Source organism: Mastigoproctus giganteus, chromosome 7 (genome assembly GCF_048544385.1).
Source record: "Mastigoproctus giganteus isolate SK-2022 chromosome 7, ASM4854438v1, whole genome shotgun sequence".
Classification (NCBI taxonomy): Eukaryota; Metazoa; Arthropoda; class Arachnida; order Uropygi; family Thelyphonidae; genus Mastigoproctus; species Mastigoproctus giganteus.
In genome coordinates this window covers 5,359,661-5,375,516 of record NC_143581.1, presented here as the reverse complement: position 1 = coordinate 5,375,516, position 15,856 = coordinate 5,359,661, and the positions used below count along the sequence as shown (strand labels likewise).

The 15,856-nt window shown below is 35.5% G+C and overlaps 2 protein-coding genes across 3 annotated transcripts in view; one reads left to right on the top strand and one right to left on the bottom strand.

The window, feature by feature from the left end:
* Nucleotides 1-7,555, bottom strand: part of EMC8-9 (ER membrane protein complex subunit 8/9) — a 67,897-nt gene extending 60,342 nt beyond the window's left edge. Inside the window, exon 1 of one of the 2 annotated variants that reach the window (XM_090378621.1) lies at nucleotides 7,453-7,555. In XM_090378621.1, coding sequence (XP_090234747.1) covers nucleotides 7,453-7,479 — 27 coding nt within the window. In that variant the 5' untranslated portion in view covers nucleotides 7,480-7,555. Of the gene's footprint in view, nucleotides 1-2,408; nucleotides 2,609-7,452 lie in introns of those variants that run through there. The other variant, XM_090378620.1, reaches the window with a different exon arrangement.
* LOC150082451 (uncharacterized) overlaps nucleotides 2,940-15,856 on the top strand; it is a 36,265-nt gene continuing 23,348 nt past the window's right edge. The window contains exons 1-2 of the mRNA XM_090378622.1: nucleotides 2,940-3,208; nucleotides 15,013-15,159. Of these exons, the coding sequence (XP_090234748.1) occupies nucleotides 3,026-3,208; nucleotides 15,013-15,159 (330 nt within the window). The 5' untranslated portion in view covers nucleotides 2,940-3,025. The remainder of the gene's footprint in view (nucleotides 3,209-15,012; nucleotides 15,160-15,856) is intronic.

The window sequence follows — 15,856 nt, the reverse complement described above, 5'->3', positions numbered from 1 at the left end:
ATAATTGTGCAGCCAAAAATGAAGTTCTCTGAGCAGTGCAAACAGGTTGTTGTGGCAGCTGATGGAGTTTTGCCAAAGTTATACAGGAATTTTTCTAACAGGGATAAGGAAGTGATTATCCTGTTGTACAAGGCCATCGTTAGACCACATCTTGAGTACTGCATAGAAGTTTGGAAGCCACATTTGTGGATGTCAGTCTTGCAATGGATGCAGAAAAGAGTGACAAGATTAGTGAGTGGAACAAAAAAAAGATGCTCTTACCAGGAGAGGATTCATTTCTGCAAAGTGCTGCACATGGAAGTTAAGCGCCTGCTAGATCTGACTGAAGCATAAAAGGCTTTACATGGATTGATAATTCAGTAAGCCCCAATGCTGATGGAATCCTTCCTCTTACACATTCCTACATTTCAGCATTGCTGTTCTCACAAGTTGTTCAGCACCTGTTGACTAATTCATTACTACTGAGATGAGTTGTTTCTAAGGCCTCCAAGCTCACTAGATTTGAATACTTTGGATTTTACATGTATGGACACCTAAAAGCTCTAGTGTATTCAATTACAGTTTTCAATGAAGAAAATTTTTGCAAGTGTGTTTGGTTGGCTGTTATATGATCCAAAATGGCTCAGGTAATTTAAAAAAAAAAATGATGTTCAAAATGTCCTAAGAGAGTCCATTTTAAACACCTGTTATGACATGGAAGCCACCAAACACTTTCAATACGTTTATAACAGTGCTTTTTTAGGATCATCACCAAACGTAGCAACATGGCCATAACTCTCAAAGAAAACATTCCTAAATTCTCAAAGAAAAATATTCCCAAAGAAAAGTTCATATGAACTTTTTTCATCAATCTGCTGAGTAAGCCTTGCCAGCTTTGGTCAGGCCTTTCAAATTTACTCTAAACAGGAGCCATAAGTAGTTATAAAGCAATAATTTTAGGCATCTTGAATGTTACAGCTAGAAAGGATGTGCACCTTTAGCATTAGCATTAGTAGAGGCATTTGATGCAAGAAAGCAAGCTTATGCAGCATCAGCCAAAAAAAAAAGAAAAACCCACTTCCACTTCACCCCTCTGTTCGTTCACCTGATGAAAAGGGTGCAGAGGAGGATAACAAGATTAATCAAGGGTTAGAGAGAGACAAAGATCCTTACTGTGCCATAACAAGGGTATTCTTGTTAAGCGATCTATTAGTTACAATGTTTGGAAACTAGTCATCTGCATGGTGCCCTGAGGTATTTAAGGCTCTAAAAGCTATAAGTAACTAAATGCTGAAATCACTGTTGCCCTTCCTCAGGTCGCACACACACACAATGGAATAGAAAATAACTATAAATTATTACACTAAGATTATTGCTTTGTTACCAGCATCACATTATGGAACCTTTATCAGTTCCTTGGTCATGTGCACCATTCCTCTCTGCAGTCAGAATTTCAAATAAAATAAAGAGTAAGTAGATTATTACTACTACTTAGCCACATGGTGCAAGGAAGCCTGAGACTTATGCTGCACCAGCCAAAAAAAAAAATTCCCAAGTTATCCTGTATGAGAGTGAGAGAAAGAAGTGGAAGAGAATCACCAAGAAAGAGAAGAATAATGATATCCAGCTTGGTTTAAGTTGTTTGTTTAAGTGTATCCCATCCCTGTAGAAGCAGTCTCTCCTGTTAGCAAGCATAGATCATGCTGAAAAAAATTCTACCCCGTGAGCCTTGCACAATCTCTCCAGGGCCGAACTGATTGACAAGGCTCTCATCATATAATACCAAACATTTCTAATCATATTACACATTTTCTTCATTGGTACAAACAGGAAGAATCAGTATTAGGTATTTCCATAAAGTCGTGAGGAAATTCACTTCCAGTAAGAGGAAACTAATTGCCAAAAGGTAAACATGCCATAATTGTGCTAAAAATAGCACTATAATGTCAAATTTTTTGATTCTGTTCTGAAACAAAATCATAATTTATTTTCTATTTGACAGCAATGAGCTAAACAAAGAATGAAATCTAAACGACAATGATAATTCTTTATTACACTAATCCGTATATTGTTATTTAAATGAACTGATCTTTTTTTGGGATGTCAGTCAATGAGAATTTTTTAACTATATGTTAGAAAAATGTTACAAAAACATTGTAAAAGTGCCAATAATTAATTTCTAAGTAACTACTAAAATATAAAACATTTAAAGCATCTCGAAATTTTTTTTTTTTTTTTTGAATTGGGGTGGGAACAAAAAAAAAAAATGCATAACAGGCAGAATAGGAATATATATATATATAAACTGAAAACTAAACGATTTCTTCAATAAAATATTATCATAAAATAGGCCTATCCAAAATGGAATTAAAAAAACAAAGCAAATTTTGTAATCAAATGGGACTGATGTTCAGAAATACAATAATTACCTGCATTAATGCGACTTCCAACATGGAAGTTAAGCTTAGACTTAAATGAAAAAGCGGAACGCAATCCACTATGTTAACAATCCAACTACCAGGTTCTTTATTCTTTCTTTTTTCTGCTAAAAATATCCCGTTCACAGCTTTATAGGGATATTTCATCGCATGTAACAACATCTTACAATATGCTCGAACCTCGATTACGATATCCGCCATTTTTACAGATGTGTGTAATAAAGCCTCGCAGAAATGCTATTTTTGTGTCATTTTAATTTATTGACGCTTTAGTTTCAATTTTAATAGCACATAAAATTTATTAATTTTAAATTTAATTATAAATTAAACATAATACAATCACTCGTTAATTTTAAAGGTGTGTAACTTTTATATCGATCAGCGGGACAGTTGAATGGAGTACTGGTGAATCTAGTTTATATGCTACACACATTTTATTTATTTTTTGGTATTTTCGTCTTCTATGAATGAAATCATTAAGCTTATACCAAGCGTTTTCAACATTCAGATTAGTGGTAAATTACAATAGTGTATTCAATACAGAAACAAGGACGTTCTTGCGAAAAATCTGGTGTACAGTCAATATGGGTGAAATAGGCTAAATTGAAATGAAAGGAATGCTGTTCTCTCTTATTTCTGGGCTGCTGGCAGCCTCTGCGTCATTATGTGGGAAATTTTCAATGGCTGCAGAAGAAGCACTCTTCTTATGTGAAACAGTATTTCACTTTTTGCACAGTGGCGATGAATATGCAAAATTATACCCACATTCCTTTCCGCCCGTGTGTGTAAATGTGGGTAGTCATGTTTTTTTTTTTCTATTAGTATAGAACGAAAGCAATTATTTACGGTTACGTATTTTCAATTATTGATGACAGTTGAAATCAGAATCACTTATACAAATTGTTTTTTTTATTACATTTATTGCATAAAGTTGACATTCACACGAAAATTTTAACTAAGAGTAATAAATTTTCAGTTCCGCTATAATAATCGTATTATTTTTGCCATTTATTATACTGAAAAGAAATTAACATTGATTTATTTTAAATTTACTTGTTCGATTAAAAAATTAACCCAAGGAAATTGTTTTACATCCATTTCCTCCCCCCAACCAAGATATAGCACATTAAAATGGTGGAATATTCTTTTTCCATTAGCACACTGCTTATTGAATTTAGAATACATCATCTTTCCATCTTCTAAAATGACAGAATGATAGAAAAAAAATAATAATAATTGTATCTCCAATTCGGCTGCCTCATCACATTCTCCAGCCCCATCTGCATAATTAGCTCTTTGAAATTGTAATTCATTTCAAAAGCTGATAATTGTGTGATCATAAACAAATTTTTTACATACTGCACTATTGAAATATTTTTTTCTGTGATATAGATAATGAAATTAGCCTTTAATAGTCATGCAGGATGAGTTTGAACTCCAATTTTTTGATCTGCTTTGCCCCCTAAATCTACTCTGGTGATTCAGATGCAACTCTTATTTTGGAGGTAAAGGGGGTAAGAAAGAGAATGTTACCCAGGAATGAGCCATATTACGGAATGATTATAAGCATAAGTTGTAGTCAAAGAAAATAATGAGAAAATTCAGTTTTTTAGCGAATAAACAATATACATATATATATTAAGAACTATCATGAGAAATCATAATGTAAAGGAAGCATTTAGATGGAGAAAAGAGTCATTTTAATTAGTAGTATATAATATTACAAGAAAGTTTGATTCTTAATATGGACAGGAGAATCAATGTAGAACAAGGACGTTTTAGTCTCCAATTTGAACCGAATTGGAAACTGGGGGAATTCTCCAGTAAGGGTTGTAGTGAGCTGAATTTCAGGTAGATTTTCCAATGCACAACATGCAGATCGGCCTATGAACATAAGATGATTGACGAAAAAAGATTTAGACTAATTTTGCTACATTTAAACTTATCAGATATTCATCTGTACAGTGCCTGATTAAAGCACAGCTAGTAGGGCCCTTGCCCGGGGCGACAAGAACAATGAGGCAAGAAATATATATATATCCTTAGTAAAAGGTGCCAAAAAACTTTCTGCCTGAGGCATGGAAATACCTTGGTCCGGCTCTGCATTTGTAACTTTTTTTTTCTTTTTTTTTTTTTTTCTTTTTTTCTTTTTTTTTTTTTTTTTTGTTTATGCAGGTCCCGAATAATTTCTGAAAGCCAGCATCAAACTCAAACAAGGATAAAATACCACAAGAAATATAATGATTGAAAAGCAAGTCGGCGCCTCCGTAGCCAGGTGGGTAGGAGCAGCAGTGTGTAGCACACGCTTCTTGATTAGACTAGGGTTCGAGCCCGTACCCACCAAATACGGAGGATGCGGAAAGGTCAGGGAATGACCACCGCATATCCCCGGAGCAATATGGCCTTAGTTGCTAATGCTCCTAAATAACAATAACAACGAAAAGCAAGTCAGTGAAAAATCCTGTGTCCTGGAGCAAAATATCAGCAGAAGCATTAGTGACACTTGTCACTCATTTGGAAAGGTTTGGATTTGAATCATGTCTGAAATTGCAGGATTTCTTAATCTAGAGTATTAGGGGTATTTGAGACTCCAAACAATATTGGCAATTTTATGCTTTTCTTCTACATATCAGAAACTCCCACTAACTTTCAACAAAAGTATTTTCTTTTGTTAAGCCTGTTCTGAGTAATTATATGCACATGTAATTATATCTACAACCTCTCTTAGGCTTTTAGATTCCGTTCGAAAATCATGCTGAAAAACATGAATTTAAAATTAGCATCATCTCTCACATCCAGTTATTAAAGTGTGTTCTCTCTATGTTTTATAGCAGCATATCTATTCAGTTGTTATATTCTGTGGCTTTACTTCATGAAAGAGGCTGACAGTTATCCAATCATTGAAACACACAGATGTTTTGATTGATATTTCACTTGCTGCCAGTCAAGATAATAAGGGAGATAATACAAACAAGAGGGCGCCTCCGTAGCCATGTGGGCAGGAGCAGCAGTGCATAGCACATGCTTCTTGATTAGACCGGGGTTCGAGCCTGTGACCACCAAATATGGAGGATGCGGAAAGGTCAGGGAATGACCACCGAATATCCCGGAACAATATGGCCTTAGTTGCTAATGCTCCTAAAAACCAAATAACAACAACAAACAAGAATATAATTCTCAAAAATGCAGGATAGAAACTCTAAAATACTACAGAGGGTTTCGTTTTCAAAAAAAAATATCTTCTTAATTTTAAAAAACAGATTTTTTCATAATTGTTTTCATAACAGTTTGAAAATAAACAGCATCAAAAAGTGAACAATTTTGAATTATTTCCATTCCTGACTTTTAAGGTTATAAATGGGATAAGTTTATCCCATTTAACTGAGTGCATTGTATTTTATCTCAGAAAACCCATAACTGGTCACACCAGTTATAGGTTAAAAGCCTCTTCATTCAGGGCTGTAGTTAGCCAATCTCATGTAGAGGAAGTAAATTTTTTTCTTCCCATCAGTTATGCTGGTTTTTTCAGCTCATACAACATGCAAATTCACTCATGAATACACACACCCTTAGTACTAGAGCCCAAATGATGTAAGGAAGCAAACTTTTTCTGCATCAACCAAAAATAAATAAAATAATAATAAAAATTAAAATCGTATTCATGCTATTCCCATTCCTACAAGGTAATTATCCAATCCTGCTTTAAACAGGATTGGATAGTCTAAAGCAGGATTGGATCAGAATAAAGTTCACTTATTCACTTTGAATAAACATTTATTCATTCAAATAAACTCCCTCCACCATGTTGGGAGCCATTTATTCAAATGTTTGCCGACCCAGTGCCTATAGGTGAACTTCACAAGGTCCAGTCCTTGTTATTCCTTGAGATTTTATATGTCCCACCTACGAGGAAGGAGAAATCCTTCTCATTCAATCAGATCTGCCCCACCATGGAATATTGTTTCCCACATCTGAGGCAGTGCCCCCACAACCTCTCTTGGGCTTTTAGACTCCATTTGAAAAAGCACACTTAAGTTAATTGATGACCCATCTCTTACAAAGTCTCACCATTCTCTGTCTCACAGACATTCTGTTTTGTGGCATGCCTTTTCAATAGATAATTCTATGAGCACTGTTCTTCTGAATTGGCTTCTATAATTCCCTCTTTCTCTCTTCCAAACCAGTCCGAACACGTGCCACAACCAGTCAGTGTCCTTTTAATATCTAACTTCAAACTCCCAGAACCAACTTTTCTTCTTCCTCATTTATTCCTTCAACTTCTGTTTTCTGGGACAACCCCCATTCACATCTGTTTCCTGAAAATTAAAATCTACAGAAATTCAAGTCCAATGTCAAAAAGTATCTTCTTTCATCTTCTCAGTGTTCAAGACCCACGCTGTACTGTAGGTTAGTCTAATACCTTCCATGTTTGGGGTTTTCATAAAAAAAAAAAAAAAAAAAATCCATTCAGTGTCTTATACACCTCAGTTAGATCTGCCCTTAGATATCTAGATATGAAACTGCATAACATACTTTCTAAGCCCTTCTTTATATGTGCTTCACTTTGTATTCATCACCAATCTGGTCACCCTTCTCTGAATCCTCTCCAGAAATTTTGTCTTTTTTAGGTGCAGTCTCCAGACTTGAATACAATATTTCAAATGCAGTCTAACCATCATATTGAACAACTTTTAAGTTCCTCTCCGCTGTTAGCTTATATGTGAGTCTGGGATTTCCAGCCCTCACTTCCACGGTCATAAACATCAGCATGGTTTGGCCTAAGATACTGATCTATAAAATTAGGCAGGTAATTTCATTCGTGAAGTGAAACTATTCAAATTACATAAACGAGAACCGAAATACCTCAAGAGAAAGATGAGAGATGATGAAATACCTCAAGAAAAAGATGAGAGATGAAAGATGATGAGACAGTAAAAAGAAGACACTCGGAGAAAACTCAAGATGTGAGAAATTATAAATTAAACTAGCAATCTGCTAAGAAATAAATACAATTGATAAAAATGGTGTTGCTCACCTGCATCAGTTGTATTATTGCTATCATTAAAACAGAAAGTTTGGTGATCTGTCAGAGTAAAGTGTGTATGTCCATTAGCAGCACACAAGTTACTGAATATGTGCCACAGTCTTTGGCATGCCAGTCCATCTCAGCTTTTTAAGAAAATTATGAGAATGATAAGTTACTTTTCAAAGAACACCAAAATGCAAAGCCATGGAAGGTTCTGTATAGCTAGCAGGGAACAGTCTTCAGTACGTATTGCTATTACCAAAATAAATAATGAATTTCTAATGAAGCCAATGTAAAGCATATTGTAGCCTTACTTATATAAATACTAGACTCAAATATGTACAGTTGTATAATGTGTGAAGCTTAATTATGTCAATGGTTGATTAATTTCAAAAATAATTGAAATCAGAAATAAATTGATATCTCTGTATTCAATCATCATGAATGCAAAGATTGACTTCTCTTAGCTGTTGTCCGATATCTGTGTAATGACATTAGTTTTAAAATTAGTCAGCTGTTAACTTTTCATCACTCACTTCAGTTTAACAAAGATGTTTACATAGCATCTGTAAGATACCTGTTTTTTGTTTTAATTATTAAAAAATTTATTCTTAGCTTTTTACTGAATCGAAACCAGTGATCTCTTAATTATGATTTTCTAGACTTATTTGAAAAATAGGCACCTCCGTAGCCAGGTGGGCAGGAGCAGCAGTGCACAGCACACGCTTCTTGATTAGACCTGGGTTCGAGCCTGTGCCCACCAAATACGGAGGATGCGAAAAGGTCAGGGAATGACCACTGCATATCTCCCGAGCAATATGGCCTTAGTTGCTAATGCTCCCAAAAACCAAATAACAATTTGAAAAATATTGAATAAAATTAAATAAGAGAAATCAATGATAATAATAAAGTCTTTATCGTATTTTTATGAATTTTCAGGCACTCATCTCCTGAATTGAAACATAAACATTTGCATGGTGTCTGGCAGATGCAATGTGAGCATTGATATTTTTGTCAGCTGTTTGCATTTAGCTGGCAAAACTGCTATGGTCAGTTTAGGCCTGTTGTTGGCATCTTACAGAGATTAGCATTAGCTGAGGCATATGATGCAAGAAAGCAAGCTTATACAGCATTGGCCAAAAAAAAAATAATAACCTTCCTATTTTGCCCATCCGGTCACTCCAAATGTTTGTTTTGTTCAGCCTTAAATTTATTTAAGCTATCAACTTCCACAACAACCGATGGAAGTCTGTTCCAACAATCAACTACCTGCTGGCTAAAGGCAAACTTCCACACATCTATTCAACAACTGTCTTTCCTTAATTTGAATCTATTCCCCTCAGGTTCTTAGTCTGAGCAAGCGGAAGTATCCCTTCAGCATTGAGTCTGCTCAAACCATTCAAAGCCTTATACACCTCGATCAGGATGCTACATAAGAATTGGAATTGCCTAGAAGAAAAATAGATGCTCTAAGATATTCCTTGATTGGCATGATGTTTAGGTAAACCATATTGTTTGAAGATAATAAAGCACTCATTTGTATAATTATGTTTATTTCTGAATTGTAAATATGTACATAATGGAATCAAACATTTCATGGTATTTTCTTACCACTTCTTCAGTGACAGCCATCTTTGCAATATCATCATCACAAAGTTTGCAGATGATACAAAGTTTGGCAGGGTTCTTAATGCCAGTAATGTCAGTGTGCTACTGCAACAGGATGTAGAAAAGTTGGGCAGATGGGCTGAGAAGTGGTAACTGAAGTTTACATTGACAAATGCAAAGTACTGCAACCCAGAGAGACGTACCAACTGTCTGGTACTACACTTAGGGCGGTAGAAAATGAAAAAGACCTGGGAGTAATTGTGCAGTCAGATATGATATTTTCTGAGCAGAGCAGTGTCAATGATATACAGGTTGTTGTTGTTGTTCGGTTTAACGACACAAGGGCTACTACGGCCAAATTGTGTCTCTTCATCGTTAATTGACAAAAGCATATTGTTAGAGAGATTAAATTATATGCTTCTGTACAAACCAATATGTTTTAGATATAATAAAAGTTCTTCAATATTTGCTTCATTTCCTAAGATGCGAGATAAATCAGGTGATATATTCAATGTAGAGAGTGACTGAAAAGTGTTTGATCGGGTTGTTGAATGTAAGGGACAATCAACCAGGAAATGACGGACTGTAAGTTGCGTCTATGATATACAGGAATTTTGCTAGTAGGAAAAAGGAGGTCATTATCCCTTTGTATAAGGCAGTGGTCAGGCCGCACCTTAAGTACTGCGTACAGGCCTGTAGGCCTAATTTAGGAAGGATGTAGAGTTGCTTGAGTGGGCAACAAGATTGGTGAGAGGAACAAAGGAATGGTCTTACCAAAGAAGACTTAAGTTCTGCAAATTGCAGCATCTGGAAACTAGGTGCCTGGAAGGCGATCTGATTGAGGTGTATAAGGCCTTGAATGGGTTGAGCAGGCTCAATTCTAATGGGATTCTTCCTCTTGCTCAGATTATGAACCTGGGGGGGCATAAATTTAAATTGAGGATAGACAGTTATAGAATAGATGTGTGGAAATTAGCCTTTAGCCAGCGGGTAATTGTTTGGCTGAAACAAACTTCCATTTATCGTTGTGGAAGTTGATAGCTTAAATAAATTCAAGGAGGAGGAACTGGACAAACGTTTAGAGGGAATGGATGGGTGAAATGGGGTTTTTTTTTTTTTTTTTCGGCTGATGCTACATAAGTTACATAAGGTACACCTGTTAGTTTAACTTCTGTTCCAGGGAAATTAATGGAGGCACTGGTTAAAGAAGCATTGCAGGATCATCTAGACAAGACTTCAGTTATAGCTCGGACATAACATGGGTTTGTTAAGGGGAAGTCTTGTCTGACTAATTTGATTTGCTACTATGATGTAGTCACAAAGGAACTGGATGCAAAGAATAACTTTGATATCATATATTTGGATCTTAGAAAGGCCTTTGATACTGTTGCACATGGAAGACTGCTGCACAAATTGTAGCAGTGGCATTGGAGGCAAATTGCTGCTATGGATAAAGGGATGGTTCAGTGGGAGAAGACAGAGAGTGGTAATCAATGGACACTGCTCTTCGTGGACTAATGTTATTAGAGGAGTCTCTCAGGGTTCAGTGTTGGGTCCATTATTGTTTTCTGTATTTATAAATGATATTGATGATGGTGTATCAGTCTTAATGTCCAAGTTTGTAGACGATATGAAGGTTGGCAGGGTTGTTAATGACATTAATTACAATACACTGCTGCAAGAGTATCTAGAAAAGTTGAGCAGATGGGCTGAGAGGTGGCAAATGAAGTTTAACATTGACAAATGTAAAGTACTACATATGGGAAGCAGTAACCCCAGAGTAACGTATCAACTCTGTGGTACTATACTGACAGTGGTAGAGAATGAAAAGGACCTGTGGGTAATTGTGCAGGCAGATATGAAGGTTTCTGAGCCAGACAGTCTGCAAGAGTAGCTCATGGTGTCTTGTCAATGATATACAGGAATTTTTCTAGCAGGATACCTTGAGTACTGTATACAGGTCTGGAGGCCTCATTTTAAGAAGGATGTAGAGCTGTTGGAACGAGTACAGAGAAGGGCAACAAGATTACTGAACAAAACAAAGGGTTGCTCTTACAAAGAAAGGCTTAAGTTTTGCAAATTACAATGTCTGGAGACTAGGCACCTGCGAGATCTGATTGAGGTGTATAAAGCCTTGAATGGTTTGAGCATGTTCAATGCTGATGGAATTTTTCCTCTTTTCTCAGAATAATGACCTGAGAGGGCATAAATTCAAATTGAGGAAAGACGGTTGTATGATAGATGTGTGGAGGTTTGCCTTTAGCCAGTATGTGGTCGATTACTGGAACAAACTTCCATCTGTCGTTGTAGAAGTTGATAGCTTAAATGGATTCAAGGCATAACTTGACAAACATTTGTAGCGAGGGGATGGGTGAAATAAGAGTGTTTTTTTGTTTTTTTTTTGGCTCATGCTATATAAGCTTGCTTTCTTGCATCATGTGCCCTTGCTAATGCTAAACGCTAAGTTTGCTTTTTTTTGCATGTGATGCAAAAAAAAGCAAACTTATGTAGCTTGCCTCTACTACTACTTTGGTTATAAGAACTTGTTAATTAAGAATCTTTACTGTTCTGTGGCCTTGGTAAGTTTCTGACAATTTTTTCATACCTATTAAGAGGTCGGATTATTGTGACCTTTTTTGATAGTAATATTACAAAGACAGCTGTCACTGAAGAAGTGGTAAGAAAATGTGATAAAACATTTTACTCGGTTGTGTACATATTTCCAATTTGGACATAAACATAATTATACTACCGTAGGTTTGAGTGCTTTCTTATCTTCAAAGATAGATGCTTTTACTCACCTGGTGTCTGTTAACAAAGTGCTGTCTGTGAGATGCCATATTACCAGCAGAAGGTTATTAAATCCTTACCCGTGTGAAGCAAGCATAAACATTCCTTTCTCATATTTACAAATTGTGTATAAGATTAAAAATTTGCCTGCTCTGAATAAAAACTAGTCATTTAAGTAAATATAAAAAAAAAAATTCTTGTGTATACTGTGGTACAACCACCAGGTCAGCAGAGTTTACAATAAATTAATCATTACAAACATTTATCATATTTAGTAGTCACAGGCTTGAACTCAAAGAATGTGTGTTACACATTGAACTCAAAGAATGTGTGTTACACATTGAACTCAAAGAATGTGTGTTATTGCACTTGTGCTCATGACCACTCGGCTACGTCAGGCCTACTCCTTATTGTACAACAAGAGAAATTTGTACAAGCCCTTCTTCATAACCAGAAGAAGGGCTTGCACAACAATATTAAATTGGCCATTAAATATGCATCCATCAGTTTTTAATGGGTATTGGTGTGTATTTAATGCACTGGATGCAACAAAATACAGGTGATGTTAAAAACTGAAGTAAGTACTAATAAAACATCAAACTGCCAGATACATTTCTGTGAATTTTACTGTACTGATATCATCAGTGTGAAGATAAGTACTGTTTTTTTTTTTTTTTGGTTTTTTTTTTATCAGTGCAGAGTGAGTACAGTATTTACTTTTTATACATAGTATTTACCTGTATAATTAGTTGTAGAGCTTTAAATGTGAAGATACCGACCTATCGGTATCAGATTACAGAACCTATCAGAATGCTGGAATTTTTACTTTCATAATATCATCAGAGATTTAAAAATTCTGGATCCCCCCCCCCCATGGATTACCTTAACTTCTTCATATGATGATAACTTTGAAAAATGGGGAAAAGGTGCTGTAGCAGATATTAACATCAGACAATTGTATCTTGTTCAGAAAATTATTCCCACTTTTCTAAGATCTACACTGATGGTTCAAAGTTGGGAAATAAAGTGGGTGCAGCTGCTGTCTTCCTTAATAAAACTGTTTCTATTCTACTCCCAGCTGAGCTGTATGCAATTAAACTTGCCCTGGAAAATATTTCACTCCTGTCAATCAATAAAAGTATAGTATACACAAATTCCAAGTGTGCTGTCTTAGCACTCAAAAACACACCTTACAATTCTTTAGTAAAGCTAATAAGACATGAGCTGATACATCTTCATGAGCAACATTGCACTGTTGTCTTCTCCTGATGTTCTCCTGGATCTCAGATCACAGTGGTATTCCTGGAAATGAGTGTGCTGATGATGCTGCAAAGCACCCCTCCAACATAGCCTTAACAAATGATCTGGTCCCATATCCCGATTATAAACACAAAATACAGAAAATATGTATGGACACGTCTGTGGAAAAAGCAAACACATAATAAGCTGCTTCAACTGAAACCTGAACCACAATTATGGATGTCTAGCCTCCTTAAAATTAGAAAGGAAGTACTTCTAGCCAGAACCCAAATCCACCATACTCACCTCACTCATCTGTTTCTGCTCACAGGAAATGATCCTCCTCAGTGCACGCACTGTTTGCAACCTCTATCAGTAAAGCACATACTGATTGAATGTATCTTGTTCAACACTGCCTGTCAGTCTACTTTCAGCTCCATCTCAAACCCTTTGTCACTCAACAACATCATGGGTAATGATGCAGAACTCTCCAAATTTTTCACCTACTTGAAACAAATTAAAATGTATGATCGATTCTAATTGCTCCCAGAGCAGTTATCACATGTATACTTGCTTACTTTGATAGGTGCAATATGGCCTATGTAGCCCTTGCACCAGAAAATCCCACAACAACAACTTTAACTGGTAATGTGTGTTTTGGAAAATACTGGCTTCCAATATGCAGGAAGAACCACATATTTCCTCAACAAAATTTGAGTCTTGGCCTACTATCTCTAAAGTATTGGAAAAATACATCTGCAGATTGGATGGCAAAATGAAATTGCATTGAACATGATATATGATATGATATAAAATATTGGTTGAAAGTAATTATAAATAAATTGCAACTTCATAAACTTTTCATGCTTATGCTGAGGTACACAGGAAGCAGTTAGACTCATTATTGGAAACTGAAATATAGATACATCAGTTGTGGTGAATGAAAATCTGGAATTGCTTTTGCTCCACTCTCATGCATAATGCAGTGGATAATACCTTTGCTTCTCGCTTTATGGGTTCAATTCCCACAGCAATGGAATTTGAAAAATACTTCATGTCAGGATAGTAAAACTTTTAAGTGCTTTTTTCCCACACTGTGTATGAATTGGTTGGTCTTGAACAAGGTTTGCATGATTTTTCTCCTGGGAATTAGTTGATTTCCAACCTAAAAAAAAAGTTTTTTTATTTGAAAACATTCCTTAGGCTGGAAATCAGCTAATTTTAGAACTAAATCTGAGAAATAATTTGTTTTGTTAACTACAGAAGTCTAGGGTTTAAAGCCACTCAATGACAGAAGGAAATGTTTTGAGGATTTTTCTCAGTGCATTTAGCTGATCTATATCATCTAAATACACTGAGAAAATGCACTGAGTGTGATCTATATCACTAGTACACACTTTCTCCACAGTAGAAACTCCATTCTTTCATCTCTCACATCTTTGGAACACACACACACACAAGGACTTATTGTGACTTTTATTCTTTTTCCTTTACAAAAGCAGTCAGTCAGTATACATCCAATTGGCATATAACTATTATAGGTCAAATGAGACTTATATGATATAAGTTGCGGGTTTGAATCCCGCCTCGGGCTTGGATCACAGTAAAATGCAAAAACTTTGGGAGGTGCATTATGGCCACAGAAGCCAATGTGCCAACAACTAACAAAAAAAAAAAAAAAAAAAAAACTTATATGATATATACTTCAAAAAGATCTTGTAATTCCAAAACTGGAGTTATGGGGATTGTTTTCTAAAACAAAAGGAAGGGTTCCAAATTATACCTCACTATATTAACCTAACAACATAAAAGAAATACTGTCTTTTATGTGATTCTGAATAATGAAAATTCATTAAAAATTGGTTTTTTTGTACAGTTTGTTTATCACATTTGCAAATTACTTTTGCTTAACTTGTTCTTTTCTCTCTGTAGGTTATATTATTCATTCGTGTAGCATTCTTCATTTTAATGTTACTGTCTAATATTCTCATGTGGACCATGTTCACGAAAGCATTAAGATTATGTGCTACAACCTTGGAAGCTACTGTTACAAATACAGCAGCAAATTTCTTCTTCACAGTAAGCAATAAATTTCTAATTAAAAATTTTATGTGTTACATTAATTTTTTATGATGTTTAAAATCTCTTTTTCAAAGAATCATTCTTTATTTTATTGATCATTACATATATTATGCTTTGTACATATTTGTGAATTTGTCCTTTAGTATTTTATTATGAGCAGTCTAGCATAAAAAATCAGATGTAATTAATTCTGAGTACTGAGATCATATACTGTGATAATATTTTATTCTTTATTAGAAATGTTATTGTAATTATATTTAATCAAGTTTGGGACTGTGTGCTAACTGACCACTCAGCATCCTGTAGCAAGTATCACATAGGATCATCTGTGTGATACTTGTAATCTCTCTCATCCTTCCCAGAAAAATTAAAAGGGACCACACAAGATACCCTATGAAATATAGCCATTAATTAAGTAGGGCAAATTCAGCTGTCATATTACTTGTCACGTACTGATTGTTATAGGAAGCCACACCTGATATCAACAGGAAATGGAGAATGGTCAGCACCCCCATCCGACGGTCAAGTCCTGTCTGGCAGTGTAATGGGCTCTCCACATGCTACCCTTTTTTGAAGATGCTGGGATTCAAATACCATTGAAGACTGGAGGAATTCTTAATTGGTATATTCTCTCTTTAGTTCGGCTTGATCTGAGGCAGAGGGAGTAGGATTTTCTCCATCAGTTATTCTTGGT